Source organism: Entelurus aequoreus, linkage group LG03 (genome assembly GCF_033978785.1).
Source record: "Entelurus aequoreus isolate RoL-2023_Sb linkage group LG03, RoL_Eaeq_v1.1, whole genome shotgun sequence".
Classification (NCBI taxonomy): Eukaryota; Metazoa; Chordata; class Actinopteri; order Syngnathiformes; family Syngnathidae; genus Entelurus; species Entelurus aequoreus.
Genome location: NC_084733.1, coordinates 12,779,560 through 12,804,716, shown reverse-complemented (window position 1 = coordinate 12,804,716; position 25,157 = coordinate 12,779,560). Strand labels below are relative to the sequence as shown.

General features: G+C 40.1%; 1 protein-coding gene across 3 annotated transcripts in view; it reads left to right on the top strand.

Moving 5' to 3' along the window:
• The window catches only part of pcnx1 (pecanex 1), a 116,867-nt gene that overhangs the window by 19,359 nt on the left and 72,351 nt on the right, over positions 1 to 25,157 (top strand). For all 3 annotated transcript variants that reach the window (XM_062041258.1, XM_062041257.1, XM_062041256.1), the window contains exons 3-6: positions 8,482 to 8,587; positions 11,425 to 11,461; positions 14,411 to 14,473; positions 14,549 to 16,273. In XM_062041258.1, the coding sequence (XP_061897242.1) occupies positions 8,482 to 8,587; positions 11,425 to 11,461; positions 14,411 to 14,473; positions 14,549 to 16,273 (1,931 nt within the window). The remainder of the gene's footprint in view (positions 1 to 8,481; positions 8,588 to 11,424; positions 11,462 to 14,410; positions 14,474 to 14,548; positions 16,274 to 25,157) is intronic.

The following is a 25,157-nucleotide window of genomic DNA, read 5'->3' as shown; positions in this document are numbered from 1 at the left end:
GTTTTTTCTAACAATGAATAATCCTGATTTCAATATTGATAAAAATAATCTTAATTATTATTCTGGCCATAATTGTGCAGCCCTATGTATAAGACTAGATATAATGTATGAACACTATGTTTATTTATATGGACCAAAGTGCAGTTACTGTACATCTTATGGCCAAAGCGTCCATCTTCCTGAAAGTGGAGTTTCACGGGACGAAATCTTATGAGAATTACGGCTCATGTCTCAAAACACTCTGTAATGAAAACTTTGCTGACATTTTAAGAAATATCGCTTTTATTTTGCGAAAAGCTGCAATGGAAATGCAGTGACTGAAACAGCATTGCGAGGGAAGCAAACATGCAGAGAAGGAAAGATTGAGAAAATAAAACTACAAACTGCCTGGTGAGTCATTTTCCTAAGTTGCTACTCTCAGTAAGTAATAACATGAAGGTTTTTATTACATGTAATCTTAATAAATTCATGATTATTGCTGTTGACATGTAGATATTATGTCTCATGATTTTAATGATGATTTACAGTACTAAATCCATTAACTTGTACCAGATCTAGCGCTGCATTGCCAAATGTTCCCAAACAACAATATGCAGAATAATCATGAATTTATTAAGATTACATGTAGGGCTGCAACAACTAATCGATTAAATCGATTAAAATCGATTATTAAAATAGTTGCCGATTTAATTTAGTCATCCATTCGTTGGATCTATGCTATGCGCATGCGCAGAGTTTTTTATTATATATATTTTTTTAAATAAATAAACCTTTATTCATAAACTGCAACATTTACAAACAGTTGAGAAACAATCAAAATAAGTATGGTGCCAGTATGCTGTTTTTTTCCCCAATAAAATACTGGATAGGATAAAAATGTAGTTTGTCTCTTTTACCTGATTATTAATCGATTAATCTAAGTAATAATCGACAGACTAATCGATTATCAAATTAATCGTTAGTTGCAGCCCTAATTACATGTAATAAAAACCTTCATGTTATAAATGAACACAAATGTCTCATAGCAGGCTCCATTAATGCAATCTTACATCCATGACTTTACTAAGTGACTCACTTGTTCAACAAAATATTCAAGTTTTTACAATTACAATATTTATCACAATTATGTCATTATTCTTAAATTTATTTTGAACTTTAAATTGATCTTTTCATATTGTGCATGAAAACACTAGCCGTAGGGCTATTTTTGTTTAAATTGCATTTTTACAGCGTTTCTATGTAGGAAATGTCAATGCATCTCAAAAATAGTAAAATCTTTTCAACTTCAATGCCCCATGAACCCTCAAAAAGGCCCCCTCGACTCTCAGCTGATATTTTTTAATTCCTCTATATCTTTTTTTTATTTTTTTTATCTTACTGAGATCTCTGTTAAGTGCAAAACTGTGTAAATAAAATAAATTATAAAATGTTGTACTTTAAAAATGATTGTTATTTGGTCCAATAATATTCAAACAATAATTACTGCATAACATAAATTCCTTTTTATACTTAAATAAGAATAACGGACCAAGTTAAATGTTACACAGTTGTAACTTACTTGCACTAAACCTGCAGAAAATCATTCTTCTCAGGTTTTTCTACATTTACATTTTCACACTTTGCACTATTTTGTTACACTTTATTAAGCTGTTCTTACGTATTCCTTATTTTTGCACCTTCATGATAAGAGATTAAGTGTTCAGTGTGATTTTAGAATTTTGTTTACATTGATTAAGTGTAGGGCTGCAACTAACGATTAATTTGATAATCGATTAATCTGTCGATTGTTACTTCGATTAATCGATTAATAATCGGATAAAAGAGACAAACTACATTTCTATCCTATCCAATATTTTATTGGGGAAAAAAACCCAGCATACTGGCACCATACTTATTTTGATTATTGTTTCTCAGCTGTTTGTAAATGTTGCAGCTTATAAATAAAGGTTTATTAAAATAAAAAAATAAAAAAAACTCTGCGCATAGCATAGATCCAACGAATCAATGACTAAATTAATCGACAACTATATTAATAATCGATTTTAATCGATTTAATCGATTAGTTGTTGCAGCCCTAATTAAGTGTTTTCCATGCTTGTGTTTGACATTTCCTTTCCTTTTTCCCTTGATAGCCGAGGGGATTATAATCAGAGGAAAGTTGCATTTTAAATCGAAATGTTTATATTTACAGTGCATCCGGAAAGTCTTCACAGCACTTCACTTTTGCCCAATTTTGGTTATGTTATGCCTTACTCCGTGACTCGGTTGGTCGAGCGGCCGTGTCATCAACTTGAGGGTTTCTTTGAGCAATAAACTTTGCTCACCTGCTCCCAGTGCCACCCGCACTGGTTTGAATATAACTTAAAGATGTAGATAATGGGTGTCACTATGTAAAGTGCTTTGAGTCTCCAGAGAAAAATATAATTCACATTCACATTAATTTTTCCTCTCAAAATTCTGCACACCATACCCCACTATGACAATGTTCAAAAAAATGTTTTATAAATGTTTGCAAATGTATTAACAATAAAAGACTAAGAAATCACAGCCTTTGCCATGAAACTCAAAAGTGAGCTCAGGGGCACCCTGGAGTCCACCTTTTGTAAATTCAGTTGGTTGGACATGATTTAGAAAGGTGCACACATGTCTTTATATAAAGTCCACACTTGAAAGTGCATGGCAACGCACAAATCAAGAATGAGGTCAAAGGAATTGTCTGTAGCCCTCCGAGGCAGGATTGTCTTTAGGCACAAATCTTAAATGTCCCAATGAGCACAGTGACCGCCATCATTTGTAAATGGGAGACAGTTGGAACCACCAAAACTCTTCTTAGAGCTGTCCGGCCGTCTAAACTGAGCGATCAGGGCCCTAGTCAGGGAGGTGAGCTAAAAACCCGATGGTCACTGCCAGAGCTACAGCATTCCTCTGTGGCGAGAGGAGAACCTTCCAGAAGGACATCCATCTCTGCAGCAATCCACCAATCAGGCCCGTATAGTAGAGTAGGCAGACTGAAGCCATGTCTTAGTAAAAGTTTGCCAAAATGCACCTGAAATACTTTGACAATTCGAAACAAAATTCTCTGGTCTGATGAGACAAAGATTGAACTCTTTGGTGTGAATGCCAGACGTCATGTTTGAAGGAAGCCAGGCACCGCTCATCACCAGGCCAATACCATCCTTACAGTGAAGAATGGTGGTGGCAGCATCATGCTGTGGGGTTGTTTTAATAATAATAATAGATTGTATTTGTAAAAAGCACTTTACATTGAGTAAACAACCTCAAAGTGCTACAGTGTATTAAAAAAATAAAAAGATAATAAAAATAAAAACTAGAACAGCCTAATAGCTAGAACTAGTATGCATATATCTAAAAAAAATGTTTTTTTTAAAAAAAAAGAAGGGTTTTTAAGGCTTTTTTAAAAGCATCCACAGTCTGTGGTGCCCTCAGGTGGTCAGGGAGAGCGTTCCACAGACTGGGAGCGGCGGCGCAGAAAGCCCGGTCTCCCATTGTTCGTAGCTTTGTCCTCTGAGGTTTTTCAGCGGCAGGGACTGGGAGGCAAGTCAGGATAGAGGGGAAGATGAATGCAGCAATGTACTGAGACATATTGGATGACAACAAATGCTTCCATCCAACCTGATGTAGCTTAAAAGGTGCTGCAAAGAGGAATGGGCGAAACTGTCCGAAGATGGGTGTGCCAACCTTGTGGCTGTAATTTCTGCCAAAGGTGCATCAACAAAAAATTTTGAAAACGCTTTGAATACTTAATGTACATGAGCAACATTAAAAATATATATATATTCAGTGTTTCCCATAAACTGCCAAGATACCTGTGGCGGTGGGGGCGTGGCTATGGGCATGGTCACCATGACATCATCGAGTAATTTGCATAATTTACTACAATGATATGATTTTCTCTAAAAAGGCTCAAAAAATGTATACTTATTAATAATAACAGTTTTGTTTTAAACGTCCATCCATCCATTTTACAATATAATTACAACACTTTATGTACATATTTATATACAGATTTGAACAATAAGTTATTCACTGAAATATATGTATTAATTGTGGGTCTTACAAAAAATATATCTTATAAAATATAAAAGCTAAAATGTCTCTTAAAGCTCTGCCCCTTTAATTAGTGCATACTAAATAATTTAACTTTAGCCTACTACTACAACCATATTATTTACCAGCAACATAAAGTGAAACGGAGGCAGAGGTGTCCTGCCACAGTCAGTAACAAATAAACAGAAAACAGTAGTGGTCAAATACAAATAAGGCAACAAGAGAAGTATCCTACACTTCTCTTTTGTAAAGTAAATCTGAACAGCTTATATGGGCATCAAATTCAACTATATGATTTGCCTGAGAAGCTGGACAGGACAAAAAAAAATAAAAATAATTTTTTATTTTTTTTTATTTGTGGCGGACGTAATTCTTTCGTGGCGGGCCGCCACAAATAAATGAATGTATGGGAAACACTGACATTTGTCACATTGTCATTATGGGGTATTTATTGTCTGTAGAATATCGAGGACAAACATAAATGTATTTCATTTTGGAATAAGACTGTAATATAACAAAATGTGGAAAAAGTGTGAATAATTTCCAGATTCACTCTTCCTTATTTCCGGTCATAAAAATATCAATAATTATCGATATCGACCAACAGAAAACACTTACTTTGTGACACAGTTTTCAGCCATATCGTCCAGCCCTATTGCAAACGAAGCAGCAACACAACCAAGTACTTAGGAGCAAATGGCTCAGTCAGCATCAATGTTACATTTTTGTGGTTCTGCCCAATGATTACAATTTGATCCATTTAACGGCCGATTCATGCCCTACCATTTTTGGCACTTTTCTGTTGACACAATGCTTGCTCTGCCTTCTTACACACCTGCGCCTCCTCACTAGATTAAAGCGTAACCTGAGGTGCTGTGATTGACAGGATGATAAGGGCTGAAGATGAGGGCCTGATCAGCAGTAAGAGGACACCAGATGGAGCTTGGCTCTTTGGTTCTGCAGTAGATCTGCATTACAGACCTCACCTGTGGTCGCTGCAGTTCTAAAAAGCCAGGGAAGTTTTCAAAGGCTTCAGACATACTTTAATGCCAATTTTTCCATGCATAATATATAATAATGTTATTGCCCATGTGACTCATGCTGGTGACCTTTTTAAAAAGGCAGTCCTTAGCTGGACTCTAACTGAACCTGATGTTTCTTCAAGTGTTGTTGTTTCTGTTCCTTCCACTGCTGCTTTTTCCACTTTCTGCTTGATGTTTATTTTGCAGCCTGAGCTGTTACGAAATGTTGTTGGCGTATGGAAATGATTTATAGACAATCCCTGGCTTGCTGTTTGTTTTTCGGCATACCGGCTTGGTTGAACAAGCACATCTGGGCTATAAATAGACCCGCAGCATCATTTGCTGCTCTCCCCAAACTACGGAGTTGATTTTTTTTGGTTTAATTTTAGGGGTTATGGCATACATGTTTCCTTTCTAGTTACACAACCTCTTCCCCTCTTTTATTCAGTCAGGGTGACTGACTGAAAGAAAATGAGATACTGTAAATGCTTCTCAATAGAGATGTCCGATAATATCGGCAGTCTGATATTATCGGCCGATAAACGCTTTAAAATGTAATTTCGTAAATTATCAGTATCGGTTTTAAAATTATCGGTATCTGTTTCAAAAAGTAAAACATTTTTAAAACGCCGCTGTGTACACGGACGCAGGGAGAAGTACAGAGCGCCAATAAACCTTAAAGGCACTTCCTTTGCGTGCCGGCCCAATCACATGTGAAGTGAAGTGAATTATATTTATATAGCGCTTTTCCCAAGTGACTCAAAGCGCTTTACATAGTGAAACCCAATATCTAAGTTACATTTAAACCGGTGTTTAAACATAATATCTACGGCTTTTCACACACACAAGTGAATGCAAGCCATACTTGGTCAACAGCCATACGGGTCACACTGAGGGTGACCGTATAAACAACTTTAACACTGTTACAAATATGCGCCACACTGTGAACCCACACCAAACAAGAATGACAAACACATTTCGGGAGAAAAGCCGCACCGTAACACAACATAAATACAACAGAAGAAATACCCAGAACCCCTTGCAGCACTAACTCTTCCGGGACGCTACAATATACACCCCCCGCTCCCCCCAACCCCGCCCACCTCAACCTCCCTCCTCATGCTCTCTCAGGGAGAGCATGTCCCAAATTCCAAGCTGCTGTTTTGAGGCATGTTCAAAAAAATAATGCACTTTTTGACTTCAATAATAAATATGGCAGTGCCATGTTGGCATTTTTTTTTCCATAACTTGAGTTGATTTATTTTGGAAAACCTTGTTACATTGTTTAATGCATCCAGCGGGGCATCACAACAAAATTAGGCATAATAATGTGTTAATTCCACGACTGTATATATCGGTATCAGTTGATATCGGTATCGGTAATTAAGAGTTGGACAATATCGGAATATCGGATATCGGCAAAAAAGCCATTATCGGACATCTCTACTTCTCAATAATTCTTGTTCATGCCCCCCTCTGGGACATCATTTTTTTCACCAATTCATTTTAAACAAGTATTTTATTCAAGACAGAATATTTTAGTTTGTACTTTATCGATCTCAAATGTTGGAGTTTATATATTTTTTTTGCATGCAATGAAATGCTACATTTTTTAAGTGTTTTATTGTAGACATACAGTCGCGGTCAAAAGTTTACATACATTTGTAAAGAACGTAATGTCACGGCTGTCTTGAGTTTACAATCATTTCTACAACTCCTTATTTCATGAAGTTTGGTTATTATTTATTATGGGTCTACTGAAAATGTGACCAAATGTGCTGGGTCAAAAGTATACATACAGGAATGTTAATATTTGGTTACATGTCCCTTGGCAAGTTTCACTGCAATAAGGCACTTTTGGTAGCCATCCCCAAGCTTCTGGTTGAATTTTTGACCACTCCTCTTGACAAAATTGGTGCAGTTCAGCTAAATGTGTTGGTTTTCTGACATGGACTTGTTTCTTCGGCATTGTCCACACGTTTAAGTCAGGACTTTGGGAAGGCCATTCTAAAAGCTTAATTCTAGTCTGATTTAGCCATTCCTTTACCACTTTTGACGTGTGTTTGGGGTCATTGTCCTGTTGGAACACCCAACTGCGCCCAAGACCCAACCTCCGGGCTGATGATTTGAGGTTGTCCTGAAGAATTTGGAGGTAATCCTCCCTTTTCATTGTCTCATTTACTCTGTGTAAAGCACCAGTTCCATTGGCAGCAAAACAGGCCCAGAGCATAATACTACCACCACCATGCTTGACGGTAGGCCTGGTGTTCCTGGGATTACAGGCCTCAACTTTTCTCCTCCAAACATATTGCTGGGTATTGTGGCCAAACAGCTACATTTTAGTTTAATCCGTCATCACATGGACAAAGATAAGACCTTTTGGAGGACAGTTTTGACATTATGTTCTTTACAAGTATATGTAAACTTTTGATCGCGACTGTAAGTTTTGCCTCCCATAAGAAGCTCTACATTTAAAAACTTAACAATTAACAATGCAGATTGATCAACATACCGTATTTCCTTGAAAAGCCGCAGGGGCGCTAATTAATTTAAAACCTCTTCTCACTCCTGCGCTTACCAAAAGCATGCGGGATGGGCAAGCATGCGCTAATTGTTTTAAAACCTCTTCTCACTCCTGCGCTTACCAAAAGCATGCGGGATGGGCAAGCATGCGCTAATTATTTTAAAACCTCTTCTCACTCCGGCGCTTACCATATCATGAAAAGCACATTTAATTAAAAAAAACTTTATTATGGTCTTACCTTTACTTATAAATGATATCCACGTGCAGCTGCTTCTGATCAAAGGCAGTCTTCCTTATCTTTCTTCAGTTTTAAAAGTCTCTGGAGATATTCCTGTAATTATTACCTCCTGCTTCGATTGAAAGTCCAGTTTAGAAAACTGTTTTATTTTAGATATGTAATCCTCCATGGTAAAAGTGCAAGCAAACGATCGCTGCTCAGCTTGCTGCTTGTTGTCTTCTTCTGCAGCACCGGTCTTCTGCAGTACTGGTAGTCGCAAGAAGGATCACTAGCGCCCTCTACCACCAGGAGGCGGGAGTCATTTAATGACTCATATTTGACCCGGCGGAAGGGCCAAGCATGCGCTAATTATTTTGCGAAACGAGTTTGACCCGGCTGTAATTCTAGGCAGGCGAATACTATATTCCCGGCGGCAATTCAAGGAAATACGGTATAACAAAAGCGTCTTAGTATTTTTAGGCCATTTCGCCCCGGCCTAGCCCTCCAACCCTGATATCCTGTCCCTTGACCCTCAGCCCCCCCTGAGACATCACCCCACTATTTGAGAAGCACTACATTAGTGAGATAAATGACTCGGTGACTAAGGAAGGAGGACACTGTAATGACATTGTGCGTGTGTGTGCCCACAGGGACCCTGGCGGGGGGATGGAGATGGCGGACTTCATCAGGCAAGAGACTCCGCCGGTGGACTGCAGTTCAAGGAATTCTTACATTGGAATAGAGTCTAACCAGCAGGTAAGGAGAGAACCATCTCATGACCCCTTATTGTAAAAATGCAGTAGGCTTTTGGCCCCCAACCTTGTCTTTTTAGAACAATGCGGCCCCCAAGTCAAAAAGTTTGGACACCCTGGTCTATTAGATAGACTTAACAAATCAAAATAAGGGCGTAACTACACATACTTGATATTAGATGTGGGCATATTGACACTACTGTACCGGGAGAGATTGAATAATGTTTTAGAGGACATGGTCATTGTGGCTCGGGTGATAGAGCGGCCGTGCAAGCAACTTGAGCGTTCCTGGTTCGATCCCCAGCTTCCGCCATCCTAGTAGCATCCGTTGTGTCCTTGAGCAAGACATTTTACACTTGCTCCTGATGGCTCGTGGTTAGGGCCTTGCATGAGAGCTCTAACTTCTGAAGGGACAGTATTTTTGAAATGTTCAGGGATATGTTTTCATTCATGCTTCCCTCAATGAACCGCTCCTCCGCGCTGGCAGCACTCATGCAATCCTAGACTGTGATGCTACCACCATTGTAGAAAAACACCATTATCTTGTGTTGCCAGCTGTTTGAACAATATTGGCTGTGTTTAAACATTTTCACTGGATAATAAATCCAGAGAAAATGGATAGTATGGATGGATGGGTGGATGGATCTATCTATCTATCTATCTATCTATCTATCTATCTATCTATCTATCTATCTATCTATCTATCTATCTATCTATCTAAGTAGGAATTTTTCTTGGTGCAATCGTGCAACATAAAACACATATAACACAGAACAGGTAATAAAATGAGCTGTAAATGAGCTATCAGATCTTGTTATTGTTCATATTGCCAGTTAGCTATTAGTGGCACAATACTGTTATTTGAATAGCGTTAGTATTGCACAATTTACCTTTAGGACCAGTTTAATGTCAAATGCAATCAATATTTCATACAAGATATATGATTTAGGGGTCGCCGCTCCTTCTCGCCATCCGTTTGGGGGTCCTTGGCCTGGAAAACGTTAAAGACCCCTGTTCTGCATCATACTGTAACTATAACCAACAGGGGTGACAGTGAATCTATAGGCACCTAACAATTCGATCCAATTCTGATTCCTCGGGCGACGATTCGATTCAGAATCGATTCTCAATTCAACACGATTCTTGATTCAAACCGATTCTCGGTTCAAACTAATTATTGAAATGTATTTGGTTTAAAGGCCTACTGAAATGAGATTTTCTTATTTAAACGGGGATAGCAGATCCATTCTATGTGTCATACTTGATCATTTTGCGATATTGCCATATTTTTGCTGAAAGGATTTAGTAGAGAACATCGACGATAAAGTTCGCAACTTTTGGTCGCTGATAAAAAAAGCCTTGCCTGTACCGGAAGTAGCGTGACGTCTCAGGTTGTGGAGCTCCTCACATCTGCACATTGTTTACAATCATGGCCACCAGCAGCAAGAGCGATTCGGACCGAGAAAGCGACGACTTCCCCATTAATTTGAGCGAGGATGAAAGATTCGTGGATGAGGAAAGTGAGAGTGAAGGACTAGAGGGCAGTGGAAGCGATTCAGATAGGGAAGATGCTGTGAGAGGCGGGTGGGACCTGATATTCAGCTGGGAATGACTAAAACAGTAAATAAACACAAGACATATATATACTCTACTAGCCACAACACAACCAGGCTTATATTTAATATGCCACAAATTAATCCCACATAACAAACACCTCCCCCCTCCCGTCCATATAACCCGCCAATACAAATCAAACACCCGCACAACACACTCAATCCCACAGCCCAAAGTACCGTTCACCTCCGCAAAGTTCATACAGCACATATATTTCCCCAAAGTTACGTACGTGACATGCACATAGCGGCACGCACGTACGGGCAAGCGATCAAATGTTTGGAAGCCGCAGCTGCGTACTCACGGTACCGCGTATCCAACTCAAAGTCCACCTGGTAAGAGTCTCTGTTGTCCCATCTCCACAAGCATGCGTATCCAACTCAAAGTCCTCCTGGTAAGAGTCTATGTTGTCCCAGTTCTCCACAGGCCAATGGTAAAGCTTGACTGTCATCGTTCGGGAATGTAAACAATGAAACACTGGCTACGACGTAGCCGCTACGTGTTTGTGTCGCTGCAGCCGGCCGCTAATACACCGCTTCCCACCTACAGCTTTCTTCTTTGCTATCTCCATTGTTCATTAAACGAATTGCAAAAGATTCACCAACACAGATGTCCAGAATACTGTGGATGAAAACAGACGACTTAATAGCTGGCCACAATGCTGTCCCAAAATGTCCGCTACAATCCGTGACGTCACGCGCAAACGTCATCATACCGAGACGTTTTCAGCAGGATATTTCGCGGGAAATTTAAAATTGCACTTTACTAATCTAACCCGGCCGTATTGGCATGTGTTGCAATGTTAAGATTTCATCATTGATGTATAAACTATCAGACTGCGTGGTCGGTAGTAGTGGCTTTCAGTAGGCCTTTAATGATTATAATTAAATTTTTTCATAACAGGTTAGAAAAAGTATGATTCGGATGTGAATCTATTTTTTTGTGCACCCCTAATAACCAATATAATGTCTTTATTTGTATTATGTATCCTCGGAAGCCGTTATCAGCAGGATTTACCTCGACTTGGCCTCCTGTCAGCGGGTTTAATGTACTACCCAGCCCCTAAAGCTACCTAGTTTGTCTGGATGTCTTGCTCCGTTAGCATCACACACCTCGGCTGCTGACCCTGCTTGAACATTTACAATCCACAAACTCTCCAAGCCAGGAAGCGAAGTCATGACAACACATCTTGTCGTATCCACTCTCATCTATGCGTTCACTTTTCAGATGCTGTCCACTCTGGGGAGAGCAACAGGAGCCAAAGGTAACAGTTGCAGCCCCACGTGCCGAGTCATGCTTGGCTAACACACCGCGATGCATTCTTTTTCCCCGCAAGATCGCTGCGTCTGACTCAGCGCCCCTGTGACTTCCATGGCCGCAGTCACGGGAGGCGTTAGACAGACTGCTCACTCACATGGAATAAACATGAGAGCCAATCTCTGTGGACCACAGTATAAGCAAACACCCGGAGAGAGAGAGAGAACAGCATCTTGCAAATAACAAGCCTAAACATGCACTGCTGTTCCAGTAACTGTCCTGCAAATGGGGCTAATGCACACTTTCAAAGTGTGTGCCACACACAAAGCTTGTTTTGTCCGCAGCCCCATTTGTGTTGGTGTGTGGTGGGTCACTCGTGCGCTTGCCCCCCTAATCCAATTCCAAGTGGACTGTAAAAGACATAATAATTGTATGTCTGTATAAATATACAGACGTTATAATTTTGCATGAGAATATAATGACTTTTGCTGCCACCCATTGACAAAGATTGGTAGTATTCAGTAATCCTACCCGTGAACTAACTGTAATTAACTGTATTTGTAGTATTGTTACTGTTACTTTGAAGTGCAGTAACTAAGTAACTTTGAAGTTCAGTAACTAAGTAACTTTGAAGGCAGTAACTAAGTCAGTGGTTCTTAACCTTGTTTGAGGTACCGAACCCCACTAGTTTCATATGCGCATTCACCGAACCCTTCTTTAGTGAAAAATGAAATGTTGTTTTTTTTCAAATTCAAGACAAAGTTATGTTTTTTTACTGGTGCACAAAATGAACCGTGCATGAGCATCACCTTGTTCAAAGAACAAAACCAACACAGCATGAACTCACAACAAATTACACACCTGCAAATTAGAGGGAACATTGTTTGGGGGTATCCATAATATGCCGATAGGGAGAAGTTTTTATTTTCACGATGAGTTGGGTGTGTCTTAAACCTCCGCGGCAGAGGCTCCGCCGAACCTCTGAGGCCGACTCACCGAACCCCTAGGGTTCGATCGAACCCAGGTTAAGAACCACTGAACTAAGTATATTTGAAGTGCAGTAAAATTACTTTAAAGTGCAGTAAGTAAGTTACTTTAAAGTGAAGTAACTATCTATTGCTTTGAATGATGTGTTACTGTTACTTTGAAGTTTAATAGCTACCGTATTTCCTTGAATAGCCGCAGAGGCGCTAATTAATTCAAAACCTCCTGTCACTCCGGCGTTTACCGGAAGCCTGCGGGATGACCGTGCATGCGCTAATTATTTTAAAACCTCTTCTCACTCCGGCGTTTACCAAAAGGAATGCGGTAAATTTAGGCGTGCGCTTTGAGTGTGATGTAAGCATACCATCATGAAAAGCACATTTAATAAAAAAAACGTTATTATGGTCTTACCTGTACTTATAAATGGAGTCCATTTGCAGCTCCTTCTGACCAAAAGCATCGATAACTTGTTTATAGAAGTCTTCCTTATTTTCTTTCTTCAGTTTTAAAAGTCTCTCTGTCTCGATGGAGATATTCCTTTAATTATTACCTCCTGCTTCGATTGAAAGTCCAGTTTAGAAAACTGTTTTATTTTAGATACCGGTATGTAATCCTCCATGTTAAAAGTTCAGGCGAGAGGAAAAAAAAGACGATCTGTTGCTGCGTGTTGTCACTTCTTCTGCAGTACCGGAAGTCGCAAGAAGGATCACTAGCGCCCTCTACCACCAGGAGGCGGGAGTCATTTAATGACTCATACCGTATTTGACACACGCAGCTACGGTATATTAATAAAACATAGCTGCTTACTGTTCTTTTTAGCATACCGTACCGGTATTCAATAGCTTGGACCTTAAATCCTACTAAATAACTCTTTATCTTTTTTCCTTTGTGCGATTGCAAACTACTGAAATCAGCTTCCTCCATTTTGAAAATGAGGACAGGTAAATCGTCACTCGTGACGTAACGAATTTGACCCGGCGGAAGTTCTAGACATATGCTAAATATTTTGCGAAACGAGTTTGACCCGGCGAAAATTATAGACATGCGATAATAAAATTAATATTTTGCGAAACGAATTTGATCCGGCGTTAATAATGAACCGGCGATAAGGCCAAGCATGCGTTAATTATTTTGAGAAACGAGTTTGACCCGGCAGTAATTCTAGACGTGCGAATACTATATTCCCTGTGCCAATTCAAGGAAATACGGTATCTGTTACTTTAAAGTGAAATAATTATGTTGCTCTGATTGAAGTAAAGTGACTATCTGTTGTTTTGATTGAAGTTTAGTAGCTATCTTTTTGAACAATTTCCCTTGTGGATCAATAGTTTGTCTAAGTCTAAGTTTCTTTTAAAGTGAAGTCATTACCTGTTTCTTTGAAGTGAAACACCGCTAAGTGTTACTTTGAAATTACTATTTGTTGCTTTGATTGAAGCTCAATAACTGTTATTTTAAAGTAAACTGTGTTACTATGATTTAAGTGAAAGTGAAGTAGCTGTCTGTTACTTTGAAGTGAAGTAACTTACTTTAAAGAAGTAACTGTCTCTTATTTTGATGTGCGGTCTGTTACTTTAAAGTGATTAACGGTATCTGTTGCTTTGATTGAAGTACAGTAGCTATCAGTTACTTTGATTTAAGTAAATATTACTTTAAAGGTGTTACTGTCTGTTATTTTGATGTGTGGTAGCTCTCTGTTACATTAAAGGGAAGTGATTATCTGTTGCTTTGATTGAAGCACAGTTAACTATCAGTTACTGTGATTGACGTGCAGTAATTTACTTTGATTGAAGGGGGTGTTACTGGGAAGAGTGTGCAGTAACAATATGTTACTTTATTCTCAGTGGAGGTCATCTCCAGGTTGACAGCAAAGAAACAAAAGACAGGAAGTGGCAGCTCACAGATAGCGGTCACCAGTGTATTAATAATGCATAAAGCTGTCATCTCCTAATTGCTTCCCTTCCTATGTGTGCAGAAGCGGGAAAGACATCAGATGACATCAGCTTGACTCTGGTGGAGAGCTGTAGTCACGACCACGGTATACACACAGACGCAAAGGAGCATTACAATGTGACATCGTGCATGTATTAACGTTGCGTGTTTGTGGTTGTAGATCTGCTCTCGGACACAAAGATGTACTGCCTCGTTCCGAACGACTCCTTTGCCTCCCTGCAACCCTCCACCTCCTTGTGTCCTTCCGAGCTGTCCAGGGAAGCCGCAGACCTCTGCGCCTCGGGTGCTTATCACTACAGCCTGTCCTCCTGCGACACAGAGACCACCCTTCACACGTCCACACAGTCGCAGACCTTCAGGAAAGAGCCTCGTTCGCGGGGCTTGCCTCGGACCTCCAGCTCGGCAGGGTCCGCCTTCCCCGATCCAGGTCTGCCGGACTTCACTCTCTATCCGCAGCCCCGAAGGGGTGGCCTTGACACTGTGTGCGAGCTGGAGGCTGCGAGGCCACACAGGCTGGGGCTGTGCGACAGGGAGGCAACCGAGCGTCTCTACCAGCAGGACCAAGCAGTGGCCTCCACCTCGGGAATAGTATGTTCGAGACATAAAGACACACACAGGGTAGCTCGCTCCGTTTCCAGGGAAGCTGGGGAGGGCAGCTCAGGTCTGTACCAAGTGGAAATAGCAGGTGGAAGTGGGAAATGCTCCTCTGCGGGAGGCAAATCCCGCCGGGGGGAGCGCAGTGCCGAAAGCCTGCGCAGCCTGAGTACTCGCAGCAGCGGCTCCACCGAGAGCTACTGCAGCGGCACGGACCGGGACACCAACAGCACTGTCAGCAGCTTCCACAGCGAGCAGACCAGCTCGACACATGTGGAGAGCCTGCTCTCGCTCTCAGGTGACGAGCGCGCACGGGACAAAGGGGACATGGGGTCCACTCACACGGACGGCAGGACTTCAATCGCGGGCGGCTCACGAGGCGTGAGTAACCTTCCATCTAGGGAGGCCAACAAGAACCCTCACGCCAACGAGCTGACTGTTAACCAGCAGGCGGACAGCGTTTTGTCTACAGATCGGGACCTCCTTGAGTCCAGTAGAGGTATAGAAGAGCCGGGCACCAGAACCAGTGCTGATGGCTCAACTGGAGAGACCATGGCACAGCAGGGGGATGTGAAAGACCACATAGAATTAAAGTCGGCCAACCTTGTTCACAGGACTTGCTCTCTGTCGACTGGCCGCAGTGAACGCAGGCGAACGGGCAAGAAAAGGGCAAGCAGCTTCGACGCCAGCCGCCACCGGGACCACATGTCCATGCGCGGACTGGCCAAGCCTTGTAGCGCTGTGTTTACTGGGGGTGGAGAGGAGGACTCCAGCGATCAGAGTGAACTCAGCTGTGCCTCTAGTCTCCGCTCCGCCCACCATCTGAGCACGGACAGCTCGTCCAGTGCCACCTCGCGGTCTTGCCACTCACCAGAGGGGCGCTACCGGGCTCTCAAAACCAAGCACACTGCAACCAGCGCCGCCTCGTCGTCTTCTGTGTTAAAATCCGCGGCAGCAGCTTCGGAGGCGGTAGCACGCCCCGGAGGAAGGCGACGCGCCTCCCGGCGTACCCTCGGCGCGGGCAGCACCAAAACGCACGCCCGGGTGTTGAGTTTGGACAGTGGTACCGCCGCCTGCCTTAACGACCCCACTCGCCTTGGAGCTCCTATCGGGCCCCGGCCGCTCACCACCTCCAAGTCGGACCTGGAAGCCAAAGAAGGGGAGGTCCTGGACGCGGCATCCCTCCTGGGTCGGGCCTCCCAGCTGGAGTCGGTGACCCGCTCCAGGAACAGTCTGCCCAGCCAGGCCGTGTTCTCAGAGCCTCAGGACGCCACTGCTGCTTGCCTGCGGGGTATGTAGTGAACACACGCCGCTCTCTCTCTGCATTATTACTGGTTCATGGTTCAGGTGGGCCACGGTCAACACACACACACACACACACACTATAGATGTATTTTTACGGCATCGTTTCATGGCATCCTTCCGGTCATGCAGCGTTTACCATGGTGAGTTTCCGTGAAGTGCACAGCAGAGGGGTGTCCAAACTTTTTCCACTGAGGGTCACACACTAAAAAAATTAAAGCATGCGGGGGGCCATTTTTATATTTTAAAATTTTCAAAACCAACACGATATATAGATTTATTTTTAAACCTTTAAGGCTCCCCTCAAGTTTGGTCCCGAGAAACCAGAAGGGTCTCAGTCATAAAAATTTTAAAAATAAGTCATATTTTTATTTTTATTTTTGATTATTCATCGCTTAAATCTGAAAATCAACTTCAGGTCGATCCGTCGTTTTGGTTAAAAAATGTTTATACCCTTTATGTCAAAGAAAACCCCGTTTCGTATGTCAAAATATGCAATACGCCCCCCCCAATAAATAAAAAAACAATTCTAAATGATGTGAAGTCATTGGAACCCTAAATAGGCCAATAATTTATTCATAACATTTTTATTGTGTTATTATTTTTTGAGCAATGACCGTTTAAAAAAATCCTACTGAAATTCCTGGGTGTTAAAAATAAGTCATACATTTTTTTTATTTTTTTTTACATTCAACATTCAAGTCTCTATAATAAACTTAAGATCTATCCATCAATTTTTTTATTTTACAATGTTTTTTTTGTTTGTTATATGCCCTTTTTGTCAAGTAAAACTGGACTGTCGATATAAAGCAAAAACATTTTATGCCCTTTTTTGTAAAAAAAAACAAATGTGCAATATTTTTTCCCCAAACAATATTTCAAAGTGGAATATTTGATGTGAAGTGATTGAAGATTATTTATGTATTTCAATCAATCAATCAATCAATCAATGTTTATTTATATAGCCCTAAATCACAAGTGTCTCAAAGGGCTGCACAAGCCACGACGACATCCTCTGTTCATAGCGCACAAAAGGGCAAGGAAAAACTCACAACCCAGTGGGATGTCAATGTGAATGACGATGAGAAACCTTGGAGAGGACCGCAGATGTGGGTGACCACCCCCTCTAGGGGAGACCGGATGCAATGGACGTCGAGTGGGTCTAGCATAATATTGTGAAAGTCCAGTCCATAATGGATCTAACATAATAGTGAGAGTCCAGTCCATAGTGGGGCCAGCAGTAGACCATCCAGAGCGGAGACGGGTCAGCAGCGCAGAGATGTCCCCAACCGATGCACAGGCGAGTGGTCCACCCCGGGTCCCGACTCTGGACAGCCAGCACTTCATCCATGGCTACCGGACCTGTGCCCCCCCTCCACAAGGGAGAGGGGGGCAGAGGAGAAAAGAAAAGAAACAGCAGATCAACTGGTCTAAAAGGGGGTCTATTTAAAGACAAATTAGTTTTAAGATGGGACTTAAATGCTTCTACTGAGGTAGCATCTCTAACTGTTACCGGGAGGGCATTCCAGAGTACTGGAGCCCGATTAGAAAACGCTCTATAGCCCGCAGACTTTTTTTGAGCTCTGGAAATCACTAATAAGCCGGAGTTCTTTGAACGCAGATTTCTTGCGATTTTTTGAATATTAAATCTTGAGTTTTAATATTTGTTTGCTTACTATGGTATATTATTTATTTATTATTTATTTGTTCACTGTTCTGTTACAGAGAACAAGGACATTGGATAAAATTGCTATGGTACTCCTTTTCGGACGTGCTGTAATGAAACAATCGGAAATGTCTGATGCATTACATTGTATCGTATGCATGTTCGAAATAAACTGAAACTGAACTGAACACTACGTAATTTACACCAATCAGAAACAACGTACATCTGAGGCGTGTGAAAGACAAACGCCAAGACCCGCTTTATGTTGTTTCTGATTGGTTTAAATTGCGTATTGTCTTCAGTGGTTGGGTAAATGTAGGCACAGTGGATTGATGGCTTGGTCTGGGATTGGTTATTTCGATCTGTTTGTACAACGATTTGAACGTGTAGCAAGAGTTGTCTGTCTGTAACTCCCCCTCGCCTTTCCCTATCTTCACCGCGAGTTGGCGCCTTGCGGCCACTGATCGTGTTATCCTGCGTTGAAGTCAACAACGTTGGACCACACTCAAACACTTGCTCAGAGCTGCCAAGTTCAAGCTTTGAGCGTGGCAGTCACGCAATTTAACCCAACTCCTGCGACACGCCACAATTGACATTTCTCATGCTTATATTCCCCTTTATTTACTAAATTTTTTTAAATTTAAAATTAAACATTGGTTTTCGCAACTTGCCGATTGATTGATCGAAATAACCAATCCCAGACCAAGCCATCAATCCACTGTGCCTAACCAACCACGGAAGACAGTAGGCAATTCAAGCCCTAAGAAAAGCACTGTTCCAATCGCGAACACTCTGCTGGAAGGCAAAATCAAACCGCTCTGGGGGCCCAAACGTTGCCATTCTATGGTCACCGTAGACGTGTAGCCTTAAACTTTGACACCATGTTATGTTAAAGGGGAACTGCACTTTTTTGGGAATCGTTTACAGTCCTCATGAGACAAAAATACAAAAGGTTTATTTTTTTTCATTCTAACGTAATGATAATCGTCTCGTTCTAGGTGGGAGCAATCAATTCTGCCTCTGAATCACTTTCAAAATACATCCAAAAACCGCCAACGATACTTCATTTACGTTTCGTAACCTGTACAATAACCAAGCCGTAGCAACATTATTGTACTTCACATCAAATATTAAATTTTGAATTTCTTTTGGGAGGACCATATTGTACATTTGGGTTTTTGCCATAAAAATAAAAAAAAGAGCTTAATTATTATTATTAATATTATTGCTTTACACTATATTGACAGCCCTGAGGTTGATCTAGAGCAGGGGTTTGAAACAGGTTTTATTCGGCCCACGGGATGAGTTTGCCAAGTATAAAAATGAGCCGAAATTTTTAAATGAAAGAAACTGCTGTTCTAAATGTGTCCACGAGATGTCACAACAGCAATTCTTTGTATCTTTGTAGATGATGCTACATACAGTATGTAAAAAAATAAAACCACATGATTTTTGTGCACCAGTCGAGGAAAATGAGCAAACTACATAAATAACATCCTGTAATTTGATTTTGATATTTTTTAAATCTTGATAAATTGAAAATCAACACCAATGAGTTGACTGATGAACATTATCACATAATACATTCAGAAAGTATAAATAATGACAAATAAAGATAGAATACTATTAACCGCAACATGTAAATGTAAAAAAAAACAACATTATGATTTGTAAATTTTTCAGAATGTGCTTGTTCTATTTTTAAACAAAGAAAACAATCTGAAGTTGTCATTATTTTTAAGTTATCGTGCCGTGATTTTACCAGTACGGCCCACTTGGGAGTAGATTTTTCTCCATGTGGCCCCCCATCTAAAATGAGTTTGACACCCCTGATCTAGAGATTTAAGTGTGAATAAAATATAAAAAGGAATTGTAATGACTTACTATATAAGCATTTTTGACTGAGACCCTTCCAGGTCCCTGGGACCAAACTAAAGGGGAGCTCTAAGAATAAAAACAATTATAAATTGTATTGGTTTTTAACATGAAACATGTCCAAATGGCATCCACATGCTTTGATTCTTAAGTGCGTGACCCGCAATGGAAAAAGTTTGGACACCCCTGAGTTAGACTTACAGTAACTTGAATTAGTTTACTTTGTTACTAGGTCTTTTCATTCTGTATGACGTAAAGTTGACACTGTGGCTCTTCAATCAGTCAATGAGAAGTTGGACTAGGGTCAGTGACTAAGTGTGGCACAGTGATTACTGTATTACCGAAAAACATGTTTTATTTTGATAACTCATCACCACGGACTGTTTACTCTCACCGGAGGAGCTACAAATCAATTATTACTGTAGACTTTGGCATAGTGAAGTTAGCTTAGCAGCTTTAAAAAAGACCATTTTCTTTTTGCACACTTTGAAAACCCCCTGAGTAGACATGTTAGTCCCCTCTCAATCTTAAAATGTGGACTATGGACCGGACTCACAATATTATGCTAGATCCATGCGACGTCCATTGCACCGGTCGCAAGGTGGGTGTCCCCTCCAAGGTTTCTCATTGTCATCCCATTGGGTTGAGTTTTTTCTTGCCCTGATGTGGGATCTGAGCCGAGGATGTCGTTGTGGCTTGTGCAGCCCTTTGAGACACTCGTGATTTAGGGCTATAATAAGTAGACATTGATTGATATTGACATTGAAAACACTATTATTATTTTTAGTATTATTATTATTATTATTACTAATATTAATGAGTCTTCTTTGCAAACATGTTGGACAATAGCATGCTTCCAACTTTCTATGAAGTGTTTAAGAAAGGTTTGGTGCGCAATAATCAAATATTTGGGATGGAATGTTCCTTCTTGTTGGTGGACTTTGTTCTTGTACTTATTATACATAGATTTACATACACTACCGTTCAAAAGTTTGGGGTCACCAATACAATTTTGTGGAATAGCCTTCATTTCTAAGAACAAGAATAGACTGTCGAGTTTCAGATGAAAGTTCTCTTTTTCTGGCCTTTTTGAGCGTTTAATTGACCCCACAAATGTGATGCTCCAGAAACTCAATCTGCTCAAAGGAAGGTCAGTTTTGTGGCTTCTGTAATGAGCTAAACTGTTTTCAGATATGTGAACATGATTGCACAAGGGTTTTCTAATCATCAATTAGCCTTCTGAGCCAATGAGCAAACACATTGTACCATTAGAACACTGGAGTGATAGTTGATGGAAAAGGGCCTCTATATCTATGTAGATATTGCACCAAAAACTAGACATTTGCAGCTAGAATAGTCATTTACCACATTAGCAATGTATAGAGTGTATTTCTTTAAAGTTAAGACTAGTTTAAAAGTATCTTCATTGAAAAGTACAGTGCTTTTCCTTCAAAAATAAGGACATTTCAATGTGACCCCAAACTTTTGAACGGTAGTGTAGGTTCTCACCATAAATGTCTTAGTGGCGGCCGTTTTGAAAAACTGGTAGATGTGGTTGAGCATTAATGAGGGGATTTGGAGAGGCAATAGGACATTCGTGAGGATGGTTTACGTTGTCTTCTTCAGCATTTTGATGTTGATCATGGCTGAAAATACAGGAATTTCTGTCTGTGTCAGCACTTTCTATGTACTAATATTTTAATGTATGGGTGGAGGTCCTGCTTTGGAAATGATTTACACCCCATTCAGAGATCACATTTAGTTCTCCTTAAAACAGGGGTGTCCAAACTTTTTCCACTTAAGGCCGCACACAGAAAAATTAAAGCATGTGGGGGCCATTTTGATATTTTTCATTTTCAAACCATAACAAAATATATGCATTTTTTATTTATTTTACCTTTAGGGGTCCCGGGGACCATAAAGGGTCTCAGTCATTAAAATGTTAAAAATAAGTCAGATTGTTATTTTTTTTTAAATTATTTAACGCTTACAGTAAATCTCTATATCAACTTCAAGTTGATATAAAGCAGGGGTCACCAACCTTTTTGAAACCAAGAGCTACTTCTTGGGTACTGATTAATGCGAAGGGCTACCAGTTTGATACACACTTAAATAAATTGCCAGAAATAGCCAATTTGCTCAATTTACCTTTAACTCTATGTTATTATTAATAATTAATGATATTTATCTTTGTGGAAACACTGATCATGTTAATGATTTCTCACAATAAATATATATAAAAACAGATAAATATCAATATGCAACACTTTATTTTTATATTTTCTCTAAGTGCACATTTTTCAAATTGAACATTTTCAAATGATGACTTCTAAGACAGTCTTGTGAAATCACAACATCCCATTTTAACTAGCTAGCCACTAACATTTTTTAACAAATCATGAATTACTTTGCACCATGTTTGTACAAATAATAACTCATGTAAAATACAAAAGTAAACTCTCAAGTTTTTAAATAAATCATGTCACACTTTGAACTGGACACCAAATCTGTTATCTGTTTCTTTGTCAGTTAGTGAAGACCAAGTCTTTAAAATATTTTCTTGGATTTTCAAATTCTATTTGAGTTTTGTCTCTCTTAGAATTAAAAATGTCGAGCAAAGCGAGACCAGCTTACTAGTAAATAAATACAATTTAAAAAATACAGGCAGCTCACTGGTAAGTGCTGCTATTTGAGCTAGTTTTAGAACAGGCCAGCGGGCTACTCATCTGGTCCTTACGGGCTACCTGGTGCCCGCGGGCACCACGTTGGTGACCCCTGATATAAAGTAATACAATTTTTAAAAAATGTTTTATGGCTTTTCTGTCAAAACAACTTAGTTTTTTTTATAGTAAAACTGAAATATGCAGTATTTAGTAACTAGAGCCCTAAAAGATCAATAATGCAGGACACCATTGATTTTAATTCTTTCATATTTTTGAGTAATCACAGTGAAAAGATAAATAAAAAATCACTAAATATATTTGGGATCCAAAAGGTGCCCCACTCATAAAGTGATACATTTTTATTAGGTTTTTCTTTTACTTTCAACACTTAAGTTACGAGATCAACTTCAGATATATCTGTCGATTTTATGCTGGAACAATTATTTTGTTTGTTTTATGCGCTTTTGTCAAAGAAAACTTTGATGTTTTTATATGGCTACTACAGAATAATGCAATATTTACCACATAAAACATTTTAAAGTGAAATATTTGAAGTAATTGGAGCCCTGAAAATAATTCATTATAACATGGATTTTTTGTCATTATTTTTTGTTTTTGAGCAATGGCAATAAAATAAAAATAAAGAAAGACAAAAGAAAAAAAACAGCCTGCATGGCAGCTTTCGTGTCAACATTGCAACTTTTTCTCGTTAGATTTCACCTCATTCCACTTTTTTAATGTTCTTTTTTATTTTTACAATAGTATTTCCAGAATGTGTGGCGGGCCGGTAAACAATTAGCTGCGGGCCGCAAATGGCCCCCGGGCCGCACTTTGGACACCCCTGCCTTAAAACATTCACATGTTGCACAATGAGATGAAAAATGAGATAAAGACTTAACTTTCTGTCTGGAAAATGTCATTTTTATTAGCATTTTTGTAATTTAGTAACAGCATTTCATTATTAATATCAATGAATTAACATTTTTAATAAATGACAATAGAATAAACTAATTGGGGAGTGTGGATGAACAATACTTATTTTTTTCACCATAATAAGAGTTCATTTACCTCTCTTAACATGGTTGCCCAACAGAGCGAAACGCACGCATTACACGCTGTTAATGACATTGATTGGCTGCGTGTGAGCCGCATCATAGTCTAACGACCTGGCATTTACACAGTATGTGTGGTGTTGGAGTTGTCCGACTTTTTGTGTGGCCATGAACTTATCAATGGCTGAGTCTAATGAGTGGCACAAGAGAGAGAGAGAGAGAGCGCCTGCTGTTAAAATGACAAATGACAGAGAGATGGTTTTGGCATGGTTTGTGCGGCAGAAAATGGCCAGTTTTGTTGGATAGTAGTTTTTTGCCAATGTTTTTGTGGTGTGGTTACGACCGAGTCGCCAACAGTAAACAGTTTTGCGTTACAAAAATTGAACACTGTTGACGAACATTGTTTTATCTGTTGTGGCGTCTTGTCACCTCTCAGTCACAGAGTTGCATTGCAAAATCATACAGAATTAATTGTTAATTTTGTTTAGAGTTTTGTAAGGGTGTAACGGTACACAAAAATGTCGGTTCGATACGTACCTCGGTTTAGAGGTCACGGTTCGGTTCATTTTCCGTACAGTAAGAAAAAAACACAATATACATTTACTGGTTATTTATTTACCAAAATTTGTAAACAATGGCTTTATCCTTTTAACATAACACTAACATACATATACACACAGGGTCCATTGCCAGGGTTAATGCAGTCAACATATATAAAATAAAAACTAAATAAGATCAGGCTCGGAATTGGTTTCTTAACAAAACCATTCGACATATAAAGTGCAACATTAAACTGCTTCAAGTTGTTGCTCAGATTAAATAAAATGACACAACTTTTCTTCTACATACAAAAAGTGCAACAGTAAACAGTTTCAAGTCAACTCAGCCTCAGATTAACTTTTCTTTTCCCCCCCAGCCTTTAACCCTGGTGACTTTCACTCAATTTTCATGTTTTTTGCCAGAAAAATCAGTTTATCCACATTGTCTGCAGAAAGAGCAGACCTGCTTGCAGTTAAAATGTCTCCAGCTGTGGAAAATACCCTTTCACTGGGCACGGAGGTAGCAGGTATGGCGAGGTAGTGCCTGGCTAACTTGGCAGTAAGAGAATATATATGCTCATTGTCTTTCCACCATAGAAGTGGGTCAAAATCTAGTTTTTAATGCAATATGGTCTTAAATCTGCTGCTATAAAAACACCAACGGCATTTGTTATTGCTTTAGCCCTGCCTGACTCGCCGAGGAGAGGCTGCTTGAATGCGGTGGTAGCTGTATTTGTTCGTCTTTCCCTTCGTTGAAGCGATGTTATCCATTGTTGTATCGCACCGCGAAACCGAAATGTTCCCAAACGGGAGATCTTAACGAGGCAGGAGGGTCTTCCAGCTCTGGGTTTTTGCATTTTGTAGTAGCCCGGTCGCTGCTAGCATGCCGTGTGTTGTGCCTCAGTGTGCATTGTTTACACAACGTGCGGTACACCTCCGAACCGAACCGAATCCCCCGTACCGAAACGGTTCAATACAAATACACGTACCGTTACACCCTTAGAGTTTTGGTTGGATTTTATTTTGAGTGCGGCATAGAATTGCTGTGCGCAGAGGACGCGTGAGCGCTGCTCACACC